Source organism: Dama dama, chromosome 22 (assembly GCF_033118175.1).
Source record: "Dama dama isolate Ldn47 chromosome 22, ASM3311817v1, whole genome shotgun sequence".
Taxonomy (NCBI): domain Eukaryota; kingdom Metazoa; phylum Chordata; class Mammalia; order Artiodactyla; family Cervidae; genus Dama; species Dama dama.
In genome coordinates, this window is record NC_083702.1 from 13,755,269 (window position 1) to 13,773,005 (window position 17,737).

The window sequence follows — 17,737 nt, forward strand, 5'->3', positions numbered from 1 at the left end:
CTGTTAGCGCCGTGCCTCTTTGTCTTCCCCAGTGTGCACTGCTGGGCCATTATTTCTGAAGTGCTGGGACCTGGCTTATCTCCCAGGATCCAGGCAGAGCCAGGATGTTGTGTTTCTTTGGTACCCTGGCTGGTGCCAGCAGCCGAGCGCCAGGCCGGGGGCCTGAAGGAGGGAGAATGCCACAGCCAGCCCTGCCATCATCCTCCTCTGACATCTTCTTACCACGGGCCTTGGAGACCCCCTTGTTACCAACTGCAATGGCCTCTAATCTCCCTGATCAATCGATGGCAGTGGCATCAGATGCTGTTGGTCTTCTGTTTTCCCTGATGCTCTCTGCTCTTTGGGCTCCTGTGTCCTTCCTCCCGCTGCTCCCACAACTCTGACTTCCTGGATCCTTCTTCCTTCCCCCATGAGTGACGCTGACCCCTGCTCCCCATCCCTGGGTGACCTTTTCCTCCTCCATGTCTTGTGACGTCCAGACCTGCACTCTTGGCTATGTTCCTCTTCCTCAGTGTTCAGCAGGCTCTTCAAGTCTTACACAACCCAAACCATGCTCCCTATGTTTACCTCTGAGCTTGCATATCTGTCCCTACTCCAAGTGCATCCTCCCCTCCACTCAGGCTGGAAGTCAGGATTCACACTTAGCAACCTTCCTACACTCACTTCCCCGACCCCAGCCCTAGAGAATCTGTCACAGAATCCTGCCGATTCTACCCTGTCCACAGCGTTTACTTGCACCTCCTCCTCCTTCTCTTGCTGCTTCCGGTCAGACTGTCACTGTCCTCTGTCTGGGCCCGCTGCCCCGCTTCTGCCCCTGCCCTGGCCAGGCCACCCTCATCATGACAGCAGGATGCCTGTGCTCCAGAAGGCCGCAGTGGATGCTGGGGGGACGAACGCATGAGTTCTGGGTGGAGATGCTGGTTCAGAGGAGCAAGGTGGGTGCTCATTCTGCAACTGCTGGACATGGTGAGTGAACATCGGGGCTCACCATTCTCATCTGGCCTTGGTGGAGACTGCTGTTGTTGCTCAGTCACTAAGTTGTGTCTGGGCTTCCCCGGTGGCTCAGCTGGTAAAGAATCCGCCTGTAATGCAGGAGACCACAGTTCAATTCTTGGGTCTGGATGATCCACTGGAGAAGGGATAGGCTACCCACTCTGGTATTCTTGGGCTTCCCTGATGGATGACACCAGGGAAGAAGGGGACAACAGAGGATGAAATGGTTGGATGCCATCACTGACTTGATGGACATGAGTTTGAGCAAGCTCTAGGAGTTAGTGATGGACAGGGAAGCCTGGCATGCTACAGTTCATGGGGTCACAAACAGTCGGACATGACTGAGCAACTGAGCTGAACTGAAGTCGTGTCTGACTCTTTGAGACCCCATGGACTGCAGCACTCCAGGCTTCCCTGTCCTTGACCATCTCCCGGAGCTTGCTCAAACTCATGTTCACTGAGTCAGTGATGCCATCCAACCATCTCATTCTCCATTGCCCCTTCTCCTCCTGTGCTCAATCTTTGCCAGCATTAGGGTCTTCTCTAGTGAGTCAGCTCTTCTCACCAGGTGGCCAAAGTATCGGAGTTTCAGCTTCATCATCAGTCCTTTCAATGAGTATTCAGGGTTGATTTTCTTTAGGATTGACTGGTTTGATCTCCTTGTTTTCCAAGGGACTCTCAAGCAGTCTTTAATACCGGGCTAACTTTTTATCAGTGAAGGGGAAAAAAAAAAAAAAAACTCTTCAGAGTATTTAGGATTTATGAGGTTTTCCACTCTGGTCCAGAGGGACAAGAACTCTTCCTGGCTCTATGTGAGTACCATAAAGTAGTCCCTTTATCTTTTTTTTTTAGATGTTTTAAAATAATTAATTAATTATGGCTGTGTTGCATCCTAGTTGAAGTGCCCTGGCTCAGTTGCCCCAAAATGCATGTGATCTTAGTTCCCTGATCAGGGATTGAACCTGCAACCCTTGCATTGAAAGGCAGACTCTCAACCACTGGACTGCAAGGGAAGTCCCAGCAGTCCCTTTATCTTGTTTGCAGTTATATTCTTGGTCTCAGGTAGTGTCCTCACAGACATGATTTGGTCAGCCTTGGCAGAAGACTAGAGGGACTCTCTCTCCAGTTCTCCAAAGCCCCCTCACTATGGAGTCTTCCTACCCTCCAGCACTCTGCCTTTCAGACTAGCTGCCTTGCTGTCCTGACTCCCATCTTTGTCTCTTCCACCAAGGAGAGATGTTTCACTCTGCCTCTGAATTTTCCCATTCCCCACAGCACAGCTCAGACATGCCAGGCAATAGGCTGGATCATTGTAGGCTTGCCTTGTTTATTGTCTTTCAGAGATCTAGTTTTTCACTGCCTGGTGTTCAATGTCTTGAAAACTGTTATTTCATAAATTTTCTCCAGCTTTTAAATGGGTCATTGAAATTGCCTTTGAGTGCTTTGAAAAACCCAGATTCCTGGGATCTACCGTTGGCTAATTTGAGGCCACTTTGGAGTAGATCTAGATATTATTGGGTGGCTGACAGTGTTCCCTTTCTAGCTGGAGCAACTGTACTTTCAGTCAATACTCACATTGGGAGCCTCTGATTAAAGGAGTCAGTCACTTCTGCTAAGAATCTGAGTGGGGAGATATTTATTAATATTTAAAGCAAATGAGTTTCCAGGAACCGGGTAGAAAGTGTCTGGAGGAGTCCATGGAAACCAGATGAAAATCTGGATTAAGCAGATGTGGCTTTGGTTTTGGCCAACAACTTGCGGATGAGGACGAGATGGTTGGATGGCATCACCAACTCAATGGACAGGAATTTGAGCAAACTCTGGGAGATGGTGAGAACAGGGGAGCCTGGCGTGCTACAGGCCATGGGGTCTCAAAGAGTTGAACATAGCTTAGCAGCTGAATGGCAACAATAACAACTTGTGATTTTCTTTGTGACTTAAGACTCTGTAGCTTGTTTTTCTCTAGCCATTGGTGTATCGGATAGATCATGGAACCAGAGACTCTGTGAGGGGCCAGCTCCGGGGTCCTGACCAGTCCTCCATGGGGGCCGAGTCAGCTCCTCTGAACCTTGGCACTGTTATCTGCAGCTCTGTCTTTGCACCACTTGGGTGTGAAGAGATTGTTGGAAAAGCATCTACAACGAAGACACTTGAATCTGTACTTGAAGCCACTTGTAGACTCTACAGATGAAATGATGGGGCTTAGTAAATGCATTCTGTATTTGCAAGATATTTCCTTCTAGAAATCCCGGAAGATAGGACACTTCTCAGTAAAGATATTTGGGGCACTACTGAACCCTCTGAAGAATGTTGAATATTATTCAGATTCTGGTGATTATTTGTCTTGGTTTTGTCTTTCTTCCTGCCACCTCTCTGCCCTGTCAAGGGGAAAGAAAGGTCTCTGATTGCACGGTGGGAAGGAACCTTGCATAATATATTTATGAAGGGCAGCATTGACCCAGTTGAATGCAAGGATGCTGTAATCAACACGTCTTTATGGGGCCCCAGCACTGTGCCAAGTATGAAGAGAGAAACAGTGACACAGACGTCTGCTTACCGGTCTGAAGGAATCTACTTCTTGGTTGTAGACTCAAGACCTACAAGCATGTGTGTTCAGTCGCTGTGGCCATGTCTGACTCTTTGCGACCCCATAGACTAAAATCCACCAGGCTCCTCTGTCCCTAGGATTTTTCTGACAAGAATACTGGAGTGGGTTGCCATGCCCTCCTCCAGGGGGATCTTCCCAATCCAGTGATTAAACCGCGTGTCCTGCGTCTACAATATTGCAGGCGGATTCCAAACCACTGAGCCAACCAGAGAAGCTCCCAATGCCCACAGTTGTGAGACAGTTTGCATGAGACCCTTTGCCAACAAAACGGAACAGAACGTAACCAGTAGCTTTGGACAAGCAGATGCCATGGAAATTGAGAAGCAGCAGGAGAGACCAGGTGTTGGGGCTGGAGAAAATGACTGACTTTCTGTGATGGGCATGTTCCTGAAGACAGCAACTGCATAGTTCTCAGAAAGCTCTGGGGAGGAGGGGCAGAACGGAGCCCAGGGAGCAGACAGCGCAGAGAGTGAGGACTGGAGTCTGGTAGGCAGAGCAACAGAGCTCTCAGAGCAGCCAAAGCCACCACGTGCAGTGCCAGAGAAGGGCCCAGGGAGCATCCAGAAATAGTACCAGGGCAGAGAGTCAGATGGCCGGAGATGGACGCCTTGTCCTCCTGTACCACACTTCAGAGTCTCCTCTGAATGTTTATACACACGGTGTCTTTAGTCATCACTGAAACCCTGCAAAAGGCAGGACACATAATTATTGCCATTTGACAGGGATGGAAGCTGGAGGTCAGAAAGGTTAAATGGAGTTTGCATTGTAACCTGAATAGGGAAAGAGAGAATGAAGACCAGAACCCACAGGTGCCCTGTGTGTGTGTGACTTCTGCCTGATACCCTCTGCCTCCATGGCGACCCCGGCTGAGCGTAGAGTCACCTGCCCGGCTCAGATCCCACGTGGATGCTGTGATCCAAATCCGGGATGAGGGCTTAATCCAACTCTGGGCAAGATGAGGGTCAGGGGAGGAGATGGTCTTTCTGCACATCTATCTGTAAAGGAAGCAGAGAGGAACTTGGTGACGTCCTTCCAGTCAAAGGAGAGACAGGCCCCTGTCAGCTTGGAGAGGGGGAGGTGGGGGGAGGGGGAGGGGAGGGAGGGGTTGGGGCGCATGGCAGGTCTGCTGTTTATGTCCATTAAGGAGGAAGAACCAGGAGCCAAGCATCCAATTAACCTGACATCTCTTGCAGCCAAAATATCTGAGGATATAAGAAGAAAATTTTAATATGTGGAGGCTTGGGAGAAAAGTGACTAATAGCTGGAAAACAGCCCCAGTTTATTAAAAAAAAAAAAAAAAATAGGTCAGGCCCAACAGCTCCAAAAGATTCCTTCCCAGCAGTTCCAGATTTGGGAGATGGAGGGGGTACCGCGCGGTGGCAACGCCCCCCTGACATGAGGCAGGCGTGGCTATTGTGCCACAAACAGATGGCCCAGTGCTGCCAGGAAGTGGCAGGATACCGTGCACGTCCTTGGAGTTGAGCTGCACTGCGACCCTGGCTGTGACCGTAAGTTAGGGACTGGCCCAGGTCACCCAGCCTGCAGGTGGCTGAACCCTCACCCAGCCCCAGTCCTTTGGCTCTGAGAGCCAACATGCTTTCTGTAAGCCGTGGCTGCCTCTCCTTCAGGTGACCTTGGCCGGCTCTGTCGTTGCCTGGGAATCGCAGTGGCCCTGAGACAGGGCCGGGCTGGCCTCCGAGGGCTGCAGCAGGGCGTCACCGAGGGATGGAGAAGGTGGGCAGCTGCCCGCAGTTCTGCCTGGACCAGGCTTCATGGGTAGCCCTGGGGGAGCTGGTTAAAGTGCAGGCTGGCCTTCCTGACCCTTGGAGGATCAGAGTCTGTCGGTCTGGGGAGGGGCCTGACCCTCACCCCAAAGTTGTCCTATCAGTCAGTCCCCAGATGATTTCCCTCAGAACATTGCTTGCTAGAGACATTTATATAGCTCTCTCAGGAAAAAAAGATGCCCCAGCTATTAAATTGGTAGCACTAGACACCCTCCTCTGTCCATGGGATTTCCCAGGCACGAGTACTGGAATGGGTTGCCATCTCCTTCTCCTGGCAGGCTACAAGTCTATGGGGTCTCAAAGAGTTGGACACGGCTGAGCACACACACATGCATGCAGACACCCTTGTTACCTCTTAGAGATTCAGGATTTGTTTTAGCAAATTAAAGTCTTAAGAGGATTGCAATTAAGAAATCTCTTTATACTTTGTAGTCTATACATATAGCAAAATGTTACAAGTCTATACATACAGCAAATCGTATATGCCTTCAACTACCACAATGATATATATCAATTTGATCTCAAGAAAGCTGGGAAAGAGAAGAAATTTCTTTGGCTTTTTTTTTTTTTTGCCCACACTCAACTACAGAACCCTTGATTCCAGGAGTATCTCTTCTCTGGGAAACAACATGAAAATAATGCAGCTGTGGACAAGTGGTTCTCAGTCTCTGGATGCTGTAGAATCCGGGATGGAGGCGGGAGGTTTGTTGGGATAGATTGTGGGGCCCCACCCACCCCAGAGCCTCAGTATTTCCTGTGAGGTCCAGGTACTTGGTTCCTTACAAGCCTCCCAGTTGTGGCTGCTGCTGCTAGTGGTCTGGGGACCTCCCAGCGAGAGCCACCCTGAGGCCCCTCTGTGAGCCCCTGGGAGAGAGAGTGAGTAGGAACTGAGAAGGGTGGGCAGCATGACCTGGGGGTAGGGCATTCCTGGGAGCATAGCCTTGGAAGGGGCGTGAGTCTGAAGTTAGAAAAAAGCATGTGGGGATGGGCTTTGCTGAGATGCCAGAGCTGCAGTCAGGGACACCATACAATGGGCTTCTCTGGGAGCTCAGATGGTAAAGAATCTGCTGGCAGTGCAGGAGACCTGGGTTTAATCCCTGGGTCAGAAAGATCCCCTGGAGAAGGAAATGACAACCCACTCCAGTATTCGTGCCTGGAAAATTCCATGGACAGAGGAGCCTGGTGAGCTACAGTCCATGGGATAGCAAAGAGTCGGACACGACTGAGTGACTAATACTTTCACACCACACAATGGAGAGATGCCAGACTGTGACATGATCAGAGTCTGGCCTTGCCCCAGGGGTCTCTGTGCCTTTAAAAAGCCAACTCAAGGGAGGTGCATGAAGGTGGCTGTTGACAAATGAACAAGCACAGGGGCCATGCCTGGGGAGACAACTCTGCCTTGTGGGACCAGCGGCCTCTAGACCCCTCTCCCCATCCATCTCTGGGTTGTGCAGGCTTCTCATCGCAGGGTGAGGAACAGGGAGCTGGCTCCTGGCTTCCACTGCACAGTGCTTCTTTCCAGGGTGATGGGTCGGGGCTGACTTCGATATTCCTCTGCTGATACCTCCTCTTTCAGCCCAGGTGATAGGAAACACGGGGGCAGCAGTGGAACCAGGCCCATCTTTGGCCCAAGGCAGGCAAGAAAGCTGTATATCTGTGGTATGGTCATGGCAGTGGTGGGGGACAGGGGAGTCCCCGGTGCCCGACACAGCTATGCCTGCCTGGCTGCTGCCCAACACACACCCTTAGGATGGTCCCTCTGCACCAGAGCTCTGACACCCTTCCTAGAGACAGACAGATGGTGCTAGAAGATCTTTCTCTGGGTCACTACCAGCTGCATGGACCACGGTCAAGATCGCAGTCTTGGGAATAAACATGGATGAGGGGGAGAAAAGGGTGACCCCAGGCTGGCTAGGGAGAAGATGAAGACAGCTGGGAAGGAAGAGGCTGTGAGGCCTGGCCCGGGAGCCCTCCTCCTCCCATGCCCTCCTCTGCTCCCCCTCTGGCGCCACCACCCCACAGGTCCCTTTCTGTCCCTCTGCGGGGCCTCAGGCCAGGCAGGCGGCTGCGGAGGACAGGCTCAGGTTAGAAAAAGCTCTCCTGACATTTAGAGACAGAGCAGGATTTGGCACCTCCAGTGGCGCCTTTTGTTCTCAGGAAAATCGTTCATTCAGCTTGGGCCGGCGCCAGTGACAGCCATTTATAGCCCAGCAGGCTTAGGTGGCTTCAGCTGCCTGGTGCAGAAAGGCTGGCTGCCCCCTGCCCCCCACCCGCCTGCAGGCTCTCGGTCTCCCTGCTCCTCACCTGCTTATCCTCTCTCTCCTCTCTCCGCCCCTCCCCTGTTTCCTAGAGGTCCCAGTTCCAGATTTGCCCATGTGACCCTAGACACATCCCCTTCCTCACGTAGGCCACGACTTCTCCTGGAGTTCGCTGTCTGCTCGCTTTGGGAATCTTGCATGATACCACTACACCAGCGGTGCTGACTGTCCACTCGCTTTGGAACTCAGTCACCTTGGCGAGGTGCCTACCTGTGCCAGTCTCCACTGAGGGTTTGTCCTCTGCTTCCACATGGCCTTTGAGCCTCCCCTCCCAAACCCCAGGGTGGGCTTCCTGCCTGGGCTGGCTTTGCTACCTACTTCTGAGTGCAGAGTCTGGCTTCCAGCAGAAGCTGTCAAGCTTGGTGGGACAGAACTGGCCCAACCACAGTATCGGGGTCAAGAGCACGGCTTTGCTGTCAGACAGACAATAACTGGTTCATGTGTTGGCGCTGTTATTCGCTAACTCTGGGCTTAGGAAGTGATTGAATTTTTCGAGCTTCAGCTTCCTCACCTGTAAATTTCAGTACCTCATTGAGTTATCACAAGGCTTTTATGGGATATTTGTAAAGTCTTTAGCATAGTGCCTGGCACACACTGTGCTCTCAGTAACTGTTAAGGATCAACACCATCATCACCATCATCATCACCATCATGACCATCATCATCATCATCACCATCATCATCACCATCACTACCATCATCACCATCACCACCATCATCACCATATCATCACCACCATCACCATTATCATCACCACCACCATCACCGTCATCATCATCACCACCATCACCATCACCATCATCACCACCACCATCACCATCACCACCATCACCACCATCATCACCACCACCATCACCACCATCATCACCACCATCATCACCATCACCATACCATCACCATCATCATCACCATCACCACCACCATCACCATCATCATCACCATTACCACCACCATCATCACCATCATCACCATCACCATGATCATCACCACCATCACCATCATGACCACCACCATCATCACCATCACCACCATCATCACCATATCATCACCACCATCACCACCATCATCACCACCACCACCATCATCATCACCACCACCATCACCATCACCACCACCATCACCACCATCACCACCATCATCACCATGTCATCACCACCATCACCACCATCACCACCATCACCACCATCATCACCATCACCATCACCACCATCACCACGATCATCACCATCACCATCACCACCATCATCACCATCACCATCACCACCATCATCACCATCACCATCATCACCATCATCACCATCACCATCACCACCATCACCACCATCACCACCATCACCACCATCATCACCATCACCACCATCATCACCACCACCATCACCATCATCATCACCATCATCATCACCACCATCATCACCACCACCACCACTGTTATCAACACCATTGTCATCTACCCCCATTTTCAGGTGGAAGTGCAGTTAGGTAAAAAATTCTGTCTCTGAATCCCCAGCGTTGCCCATGGAATTCCCACCAACCCTTCAAGGACCAGCTGGACACCACTTTTGCAGGGAGCCCTACTCCAGTCTCCAGCTTCGGTGTTTCCACAGCCCTTTATCTAATATCTCAGCCTTTAGGAGCCTGGGCCTATTGACTGCAGTGGAATGCGGTGGGCCAGGGAGATGCCAAGTGAGAAGTACTGGTGAGAAGCTGTCTGCTGAAGACACCCTGGGAGAGGCCAGAGCTGGGGGCAGGTCACAGCATCTGAGGAGTCCTGATCCGCAGTGGGAACTAAGAATAGAAGACAAAGTCACAAATCCTCTCAGCGGAAGGTGACCCTGAGCAGATTGGGGAGCAGGCAGCAGTGGGAGATTTTCCACAAGAGCAGTGCCCTGAGCCCAGGGCCCTGCGGAAGAGCAGGGAGGGCAGGCCAGGGCATGACCAGAGACAGCCTTGTGGAAATGGTTACCAGAACCAGACAGAGCCTCAGGGAGCCCTGACGAAGGGACCTTGGACTCAGAGTCGAATGGAGCTTGGGGGTGCAGGAGGCCCCTGGGACACTGACCATGCAACAGCCTGGCTCAGCTGGAACTTTTTCTCTCTTAGTGTATTTAAGTGGAGTCAAGATTGGGGCAGCTTCATGCACGGAGTCCTCTACTGCATTAGTTGACTACACAGCTTCCTGAGCACAGGATCCTCTGGACACAAGAGGCTGAACGAGGTTGGCTTTGTTCTGGCGCCCTTGTCTGGCTGCTGGAGTGCAGCGCTTGGGTCACATGTCCTCAGAGCAGGGGCCATCCCAGAACCAGAGGCGTGAGGACACGTGCTCCTGAGCCTCTCCTCCATGTCCCCTGGTGCCTCCAAGGTCCTCAGAGGAGGGTGCTTCTCACTGCCCCATCCTCACCCCCTCTACCCTCTTCCCTGAGGTCTCTCCCAAGTGAACCCCTCAGGCCCCCTCCTCTGCAGATGGCCTCCAAATCTAGAGAGCCAGCCTAAGCTTCCATCTGAGGTCTGGGGTCACAGTTCCAGTGTTTCTACTTTCGGCTCTTCACAAAACTCATACTGGTTCGTGGCGTACATTTAAAAATAGATGAACCAGCACAAGGATGGAAGGAATGAACTGTCCACAACCCAACATGCTGTGACAGTTGCCGCCGACTCTAGGACCTTCCCCAGGCCTCCCCTCCTCACTCACAGGCATGAAGAGGCTTCAGTTCTAAAAATGCTCTCTCTTCTCCCACTGGCGCTCCTCAACACACAGTTCGTCACGATCACATTTCTGTTATTAAACACTCTTCCGCCACATTTGAAACGGCTGTGTAGATGCTCCGTGGTTTGTACAATCAGTTCTGTTTTGTGAAAACCCCAGGTTGGCTCATATTCTTTCTTCCTTTTTTTAGTCTTTATTGAATTTTGTTGCAATATCACTTCTGTGTAATGTTTTGTGTTTTTGGCCAAAAGGCATGTGGGATCTTAAGCTCCCTGACCAGGGATCAAACCTGCACCCCTTGTACTGGAAGGCAAAGTCTTAACCACTGGACCACCAGGGAAGCCCCTGACTCATTTCCTGCGGTAATGAATAGAGTCATCACCAAATTCTTACAGCCACGTGCTTATGATTATCCATGATTCTTTCCTTAGGATATATTCCAAAAAAATGGAATGGCTGTGCTAAAGGATTTGTGCTTTTTACCACTTTTAATGCATTTGTCAAACAACTTTCCCAAAAAGTCTCACTAGCACTAGAAGTATCTGAAAGCATTTATTTTTCTGCAATCATTACAAATCCAGTTTTAGTCTTTTTTTTTTTTTTTTTTGGAGTGGGTAGGGAGAGAGTTGTGCTTATTTGGAATTTAAAAGTTATAACTTTTTTGTGTTCACTGGATGTTATCTGGTTTCCAGAGAGATTGAATATTCTGGCAGCATGTTAATTTGCCATTTGTGGTGATCCTCATGTGAGTTGACTGTAAGATCCTTTCTTTGTTCAGTGTTAAATTGGAGATGTTCCTCTTGTTCTGGCTGGTTTATAAGGGCTCCCTCCATTTGAAGGGGTAAAGAATCTGTCTGCAATGCAGGAGACCCAAGTTCAATCCCTAAGTTGGTAGAGAAGATTCCCCTGGAGAAGGGAAAGGCTTCCCACTCCAGTGTTCTTGTCTGGAGAATTCCGTGGACAGAGGAGCCTGGTGGGCTACAGTCCATGCGATCGCCAAGAAGCAGTCACGACTGAGTAGCTACCACTTCCGCCGCGTGAAGAATATTAACTTTCGCTGCCTTGTGTGGCAGAGACGTGCTTCTCAGTTTCTCATTGACCTTTCGGCTGTGTTTATGGCATTTTCCAGCTGGGACGACATCACCGCCTGCCTGCCGGACATCTTTCCTCATATGGTGCAGTGACGTGTCCAACTTCTCACAGGCAAATCGAAGTTTATTCTCCCCCCTCTCCCCCTGGCCCCAGCAGGCTCGTCCTGCTGACTTGCTTATTTCTGTTTGTGTCACCACCACTTTCCTAGTCAGCCAGGCTTGAAATGTTGAAGTCATCTTTGATTCCAGCATCTCTCTTCTCCCCTCCCTTCCGACAGTTGCCAACTCCTATGGATTCTATTTCTGCGATTTCTCTGGCAGGCAGCCCCTCTGATACCACAGTGGCTAAGTGGCTCATTATCTGGACTTTGGAACCGGGCTCGGAGGCTCGTACTTTGCCTCCCAGCCCCACTTTCCCCCTCATCCTTCCTCCTTGCAGCTCTCCCCACCACACCGCCCACCCCCCCGCAGGCTGCCAGCGCATCACTCTTCCTCAAGTAGAGCTCAAACCTTTGAGCTCCCCGACTGCAAACCACCAACAGCTCCCTCTCGATCTCATATTTAATTACAACCTCTTAGCCTGGCTGTAATTTCTTCTAGTCCGATCTCCCAGTATCCCCGCCATGTTCCCCAAACAAGCTCCACTGCTTCTCTACCCTTTTCCTATTTGCTGAAGCCAAGCCCTCCTAGAATTCTCACGTCCTTCTAGTCGACTCCCTCCCATCAGCCACAGCCACCAAAATCCATGGAGAAAGCCCCACGATCTCAGGTCTCTCTCAGTCTTTAAGTTGAAGTGACTTCTCTGTACTTGGAACTTGCCCCACACCCCACCCCCACCCGCCCCGGCCCAGAGCAATTAGCTTGAGTTTTTCTTGTAAAGCCAATCTTTCTCCACCATCCAGTGGAGCCTCAAGGGTCTCCGACTCCCACTAGATCGTGTCTTTTGAGGGCACGGTACTTGCATGTTTGTTTCTTCCACGGGATGCGCAGCACTCACGGCTGCCAAATTTCAGTGGGTGTTTGTGGAATGAAACAGGCAGTGATGCCTGGAGGTAACGTACCTCTGCTGTTGCCCACCCCAGCCCCCTGGGACAGGGCACGCTGGCCGCCAGTAGGCAGATTGCAAGTCCCCTCTCTCTGCAGGAACCCGAGCTGGGCTGACGGCCTTGGTACCAGGGCTTGGGTCACAGTCAATTCTTTGTCCCCTGGACCTGTGATTATTGAGATGAACGGCCCCGAATCCACCCATCATTTGCCTCGCGATGCAATGGGAGGCACATGGTGGTACTTTGTAAGTAGGCACCAGGGAAAGAAACTCACAAAGCCTGTGGCAAGGACCTTGGACTCAGAGAGGCGTGGAGCTCAGGGGTGCAGGAGGCCCATGTGACTTTGACTGTGGGAGAGCCCAGTCCAGCTGGGACTCTCTGTCTCCTTAATACATTTAAACGGAGTCAAGCTTGGGGTCAGCTTCATGCACAGAGCCCTCTCCAGCGTTAGAGGTGACTGCAGCCAGCACGGGAGAGTGCAATTGACACAGTCTATTTTTAGCCTCCCAGAGGCCGTGACCAACATCCCAAGCGGGGGGTGGGCGCACCTGCTGCATTCTAATGAGGCAGCCCATTGCCTCCTCTGCCAGACAGCCCGGGATCGAGCCGACCTGGAATCTGATGTTGCTAAACTGGGAAGTCTGCTTATTTCCCAGAGGCTGTAGCCTAGATACACCAGGAAAACGGGACCATTACCACCCCTTCGAGCTCAGTCCCCTCCAGCCCAGGGCTCTGGGCAGTCTTGGGGCTATGCCTGCAGGACAGTGGAGGGGATGGACTTGGATCTCTTGATCTTGCTCTGTCCTAGGACCTCCCTGTTTCCCTTGCTGGAGAGGAGATAGTAAGTCTGTGTGGACCCAGCACACAGATAAGAAAACTGAGGCATAAACAAAGAGATGTTAGTGTACTCGGAATATTGTTACTACTACTACCGATTATTGCTGTTGTTCAGTGACTATGTCATGTCTGACTTTTAGGGACCCCGTGGACTGCATCATGTCAGGCTTCCCTGTCCTTCAACATCTCCTGGAGTCTGCTCAAACTCATATCTATTGAGTCGGTGATGCCATCCCACCATCTCATCCTCTGTCATCCCCTTCTCCTCCTGCCTGCAATCTTTCCCAGCATTAGGGTCTTTTCCAATGAGTTGGCCCTTTGCATCAGGTGGCCAAAATATTGGAGCTTCAGCTTCAGCATTAATTAACCAATGATAATTCATATAATAAAGCACTTACTACATGCAAAAAGTGTTCTAAACTCTTTACACGTATTAACGCATCACTTAAAGTAGACTTTTACAAATTCGGGATGCCTGGATTTCCTACAGTTTGGGAAAGGCAATCTTCTCCTGGCAGAACCATGTTTCTGCAGCGAAGCCTGAACTTCTGGGCTTCTGTCTCCTCCTCTGTCCTCCCCTTAGCCAGTGGAGGAGGAAGGACTGGTCAGTGCCGAGCAGCAGCTGAGGGGGTGGAGCTGAGCTGGCTGTCAGGTCAAGGAACCAGGGATGGGCCATGTGCTCCCAGGAGGTTGTCTATCAGTGAGAGCACTCGCAGTTCAGAACAAACTTCTGCTGAAGTTCAGAGTTGAACAGTGAACCAGAAACTGGGGGAGGGCAGACAACAGGTGTGAGAAACCAGAACCCAAGAGACCTGCATTTCGGGGGCTGGGGGCTGCCTGTGTGGTGGAGAGAAGTCCAGGGGCTTGAGCTGCGTAAGGATACAGATGGGATTTGTTTTCGTCAAACACATTCATGGTGCCCTGGGCCCTTCTCTGAGCCCTTACCAGATACCACCTTCCCTAGTCTTCAGGACGGCTCTACGTGGTGGGGACCTTTATAGTCCCATTTTAGAGTTGGGGAAACTGAGGCGCCAAGAGGTGAATAATTTTGGCCAAGGTTGTGCAGCTGGTGAGTGGCAGGGATTCATGTTTAAGGGGACTGGCCCTTGAGATCCATATTCCAGCCACTTTGCTATGGGGTGCTATGTGACACTATTACCTCTTTCCCTTTATTCTCCTCTAAGGAAAGGTATTAATGTCCCCATTTGACAGATATGCAAACTGAGGCACACATCGGCCCAGGTCACCAACTAGTAGGAGACAGAATTGGGTTAAATTCAGGAGGCTTCCCTGATGGCTCAGTGGCCAATACAGGAGCCATGGGTTTGATCCCTGGGTCAGGAAGATCTTCTGGAGAAGGAAATGGCAGCCCACTCCAGTATTCTTGCCTGGAGAATCCCATGGACAGAGAAGCCTGGTGGCTACAGCCCACGGGGTTGCAGAGTCGGATACAACTTAGCGACTAAACAACAGGTAGGTTTGGTTCCTAGATAAGCACACTGCCGACCACACAGCACGACCGTCAGCTTGGGGATACCATCCCTTCGTCACCTCGGCTGCTGGGGCTGATGGAAGCTGGGCTGGGGGAGGGGAGGGAGAGGAAGAGGGAACGTGGAGTCTCAGAGGGCACGGCGTGGCCGCTGTTCACACCTGCCCCTCCTCTCTCCCGAAGGTGAGCAGCCCCCCGTCTCAGCCCCCGCAGCCGGTCGTCCCAGCCAAGCCTGTGCAGTGTGTCCACCACGTGTCCACTCAGCCCAGCTGCCCGGGACGGGGCAAGATGTCCAAGCTGCTGAACCCGGAGGAGATGACCTCGAGGGATTACTACTTTGACTCCTACGCCCACTTTGGGATCCACGAGGTACGGCGTTCTGCGCTGTCGGCCAAGCGAGGCGAGCTGGGTCCTGCGGTGACCGCACTTTTTCCTAGGGCAGCATCCCGCATGCAGTTCTCTGCTGTCATTAAGGGAGATCTCCCCAAAGCTCAAGGCCAAGGGCCTGTCTTCATCCTGGGGGCTCCCCATGTAAGAGATCAGGGCCAGGCCTGGAGCCAGTGAGCAAGGGAAAGCACGTGACTGGGTGTTTCTCAATCGGAGAGGAAGAGATGCTTCTGGGGTCCTTGTTTTATGGTCCAGCATCCTCGCCTCTTCCTGAGCCTGAGTCTGGAGGTCCAAGAAGACCAGACATCCTTGGTCCTTAGTACCAGATGCTTTGCAGCTGGGGTTCTTCTGGCATCTTGATGTCCTGTCTTCAGGCAGACATGGGTCCGCAAGTTCGCTCTGGACTAGTGAGCACCTCTAGGCAGGGTCAGCAGGCTTCATTGGGAACCTGGGCCTGTCTGACACCCTGATTGATTCTCAGGAAGTTCTATGTCTAAATGCTGTCTTCTTCCATAGCAGGGGAGATTGATGTTAGCTGCGGAACAGAACAGAGCCTTCTAACGAGCGCTTCCTGGCTGCAGCAGGGGCACAGGCAGTATTTCTTACCTCCCTCCCCCACCACCTCCAGCACCTCCTCACCCCAGATAAACAACTAAACAACGGACATGAGATGAGCCAAGCGCGTACTCAGGGCTGGCCGCTCTTCTCAGCAAGCTATCTGTGTCGTTGCATCGAAGCCCCAAGCACTCTATGAGGGAAGTGTTTCTATGATCCCCCTACAGTACGAAAACGTTTTGAAAAAGGAACAAAGGCTCGCTTGCTATGCAAATGCTTTTTCAAAAGGAGTCACCGAGCTCCCCTTTCAATTAGATGCTTCTGTAAACCCTTCCTTTATCCAAATAGTGGTGCTGCATTGCCAAAAGCATGTTTAATAAGTCATAGGCAGCTTTTTCTTTTTCTGAGTGCCTACTCCATCCACACTGGGTGTTGCTCCCCATGTTTTATGTTACTGACTCATTGGTTCCTCAGGCCAAAAAACCCAACAAGTTTGGTATTATTATTTGTCCCCATTTCACAGATGAGGCTATACGACCTTAAGAATCTTATCAACCTCCATTCGTCTTTGCTGGTTTGTTGGTGCTCAAGCTGATGCTTGGCAGAGCTAGAAATGAAACCTTCATGTTTGTGGCCCCGGGGCCATACAACGCTTTAAATGGGACTTTCTCTCTTTCTAACTTTGCCTTTGTTCCTGCTGGTCCCTTTGCAGTTTCCCAAGGAGGCAGAGATGGAGGGGTCTGACCCCCCGAAGATGGCTCTCCACATCAGAGCATGGGGCCTGCAGGGAAGGGGCTGGACCGTGTGTTTAGCTCCAGGGTCCCGGCCGAGGGAGCCCTGGGCAGCTGAGCCTGCAGCGTTTGGCGGTTCCCATTGGCGTTGGGAAGCTAGCATTCTCTGGTGGCTCAGACGGTAAAGAATCTGCCTGCAGTGAGGAGACCTGGGTTCAATCTCTGGGTCAGGAAGATTCCCTGGAGAAGGGAATGGCAACCTGCTCCAGTGTTCTTGCCTGGAGAATCCCATGGACAGAGGAGCCTGGCGTGCTACAGTCCATGAGGTCCCAAAGAGTTGGACACGACTGGGTGACTAACATTTTCTTCTTTCTTTTCTATCTGGCTGGGGATGGTGGATGGAGCCCTGTCGTAGGGAGGCAGGAAGGGTGCTCTCAAGAGCTTCCCTCCTCAGGACCCTGCCTCTAATTAAAGGACAGGCCTGGGACTCTGGGCATCTGTCTCAGAGCAGGTTCCTAGGAAGAGGCAGCAGTTCTGTGTCAGTCTTCAGCCATGTCAGACTCTTGGTGACCCCATGGACTGCAGCCCGCCAGGCTCCTCTGTCCATGGGATTCTCCAGGCAAGAATACTGGAGTGGGTTGCCATTTCCTTTTCCAGGGGATCTTTATGACCCAAGGATCGAACCCAGGTCTTCTGCATTGAAGGCAGATTCTTTACCACCTGAACCACCAGGGCAATAGTTCTAGGAGTCCCCCAAGCCCCACCCCGGCCCCCCTGTTAGGGGACCGACTGTGGTGGGCCCCTCCCGTCTGCCCCGCTCCCTTTGACCCCTCCGCCCACCACAACACACGTGGGCAGGATGCTCTCTCTGAGCTGTTACGCCTCTATGATTCCTTCAGGACAGGGTTCCCGGCCTCCAACCCAGGTACTCCGCACACTGTCTGATTCGTACAGGTTTGTTGAACTAGCGGTGCATCTACTCACCCGGGCACTGCTGGTCCCTCCATGGCCGGGCATCTGGAGCGTCTGATGTCCCCTGGGGGGACACCCCTAGATCCCGGCCCCTGGGGAAACGCAGGGGTCTTTAATAGTGGTGGGGGCTAACTGGTCTCCCTTTACCTGTAAGCTCCCCTCCAGCCCTTTCGTCTCCGTGACTGTCCTCTGTGAAAGGAGGTCGGGGCATGTGGATGG

At 52.0% G+C, this 17,737-nt stretch overlaps 1 protein-coding gene across 1 annotated transcript in view; it reads left to right on the top strand.

Moving 5' to 3' along the window:
• PRMT8 (protein arginine methyltransferase 8) overlaps window positions 1-17,737 on the top strand; it is a 70,024-nt gene that overhangs the window by 15,146 nt on the left and 37,141 nt on the right. The window contains exon 2 of the mRNA XM_061124060.1: window positions 15,057-15,242. Within this exon, the coding sequence (XP_060980043.1) occupies window positions 15,057-15,242 (186 nt within the window). The remainder of the gene's footprint in view (window positions 1-15,056; window positions 15,243-17,737) is intronic.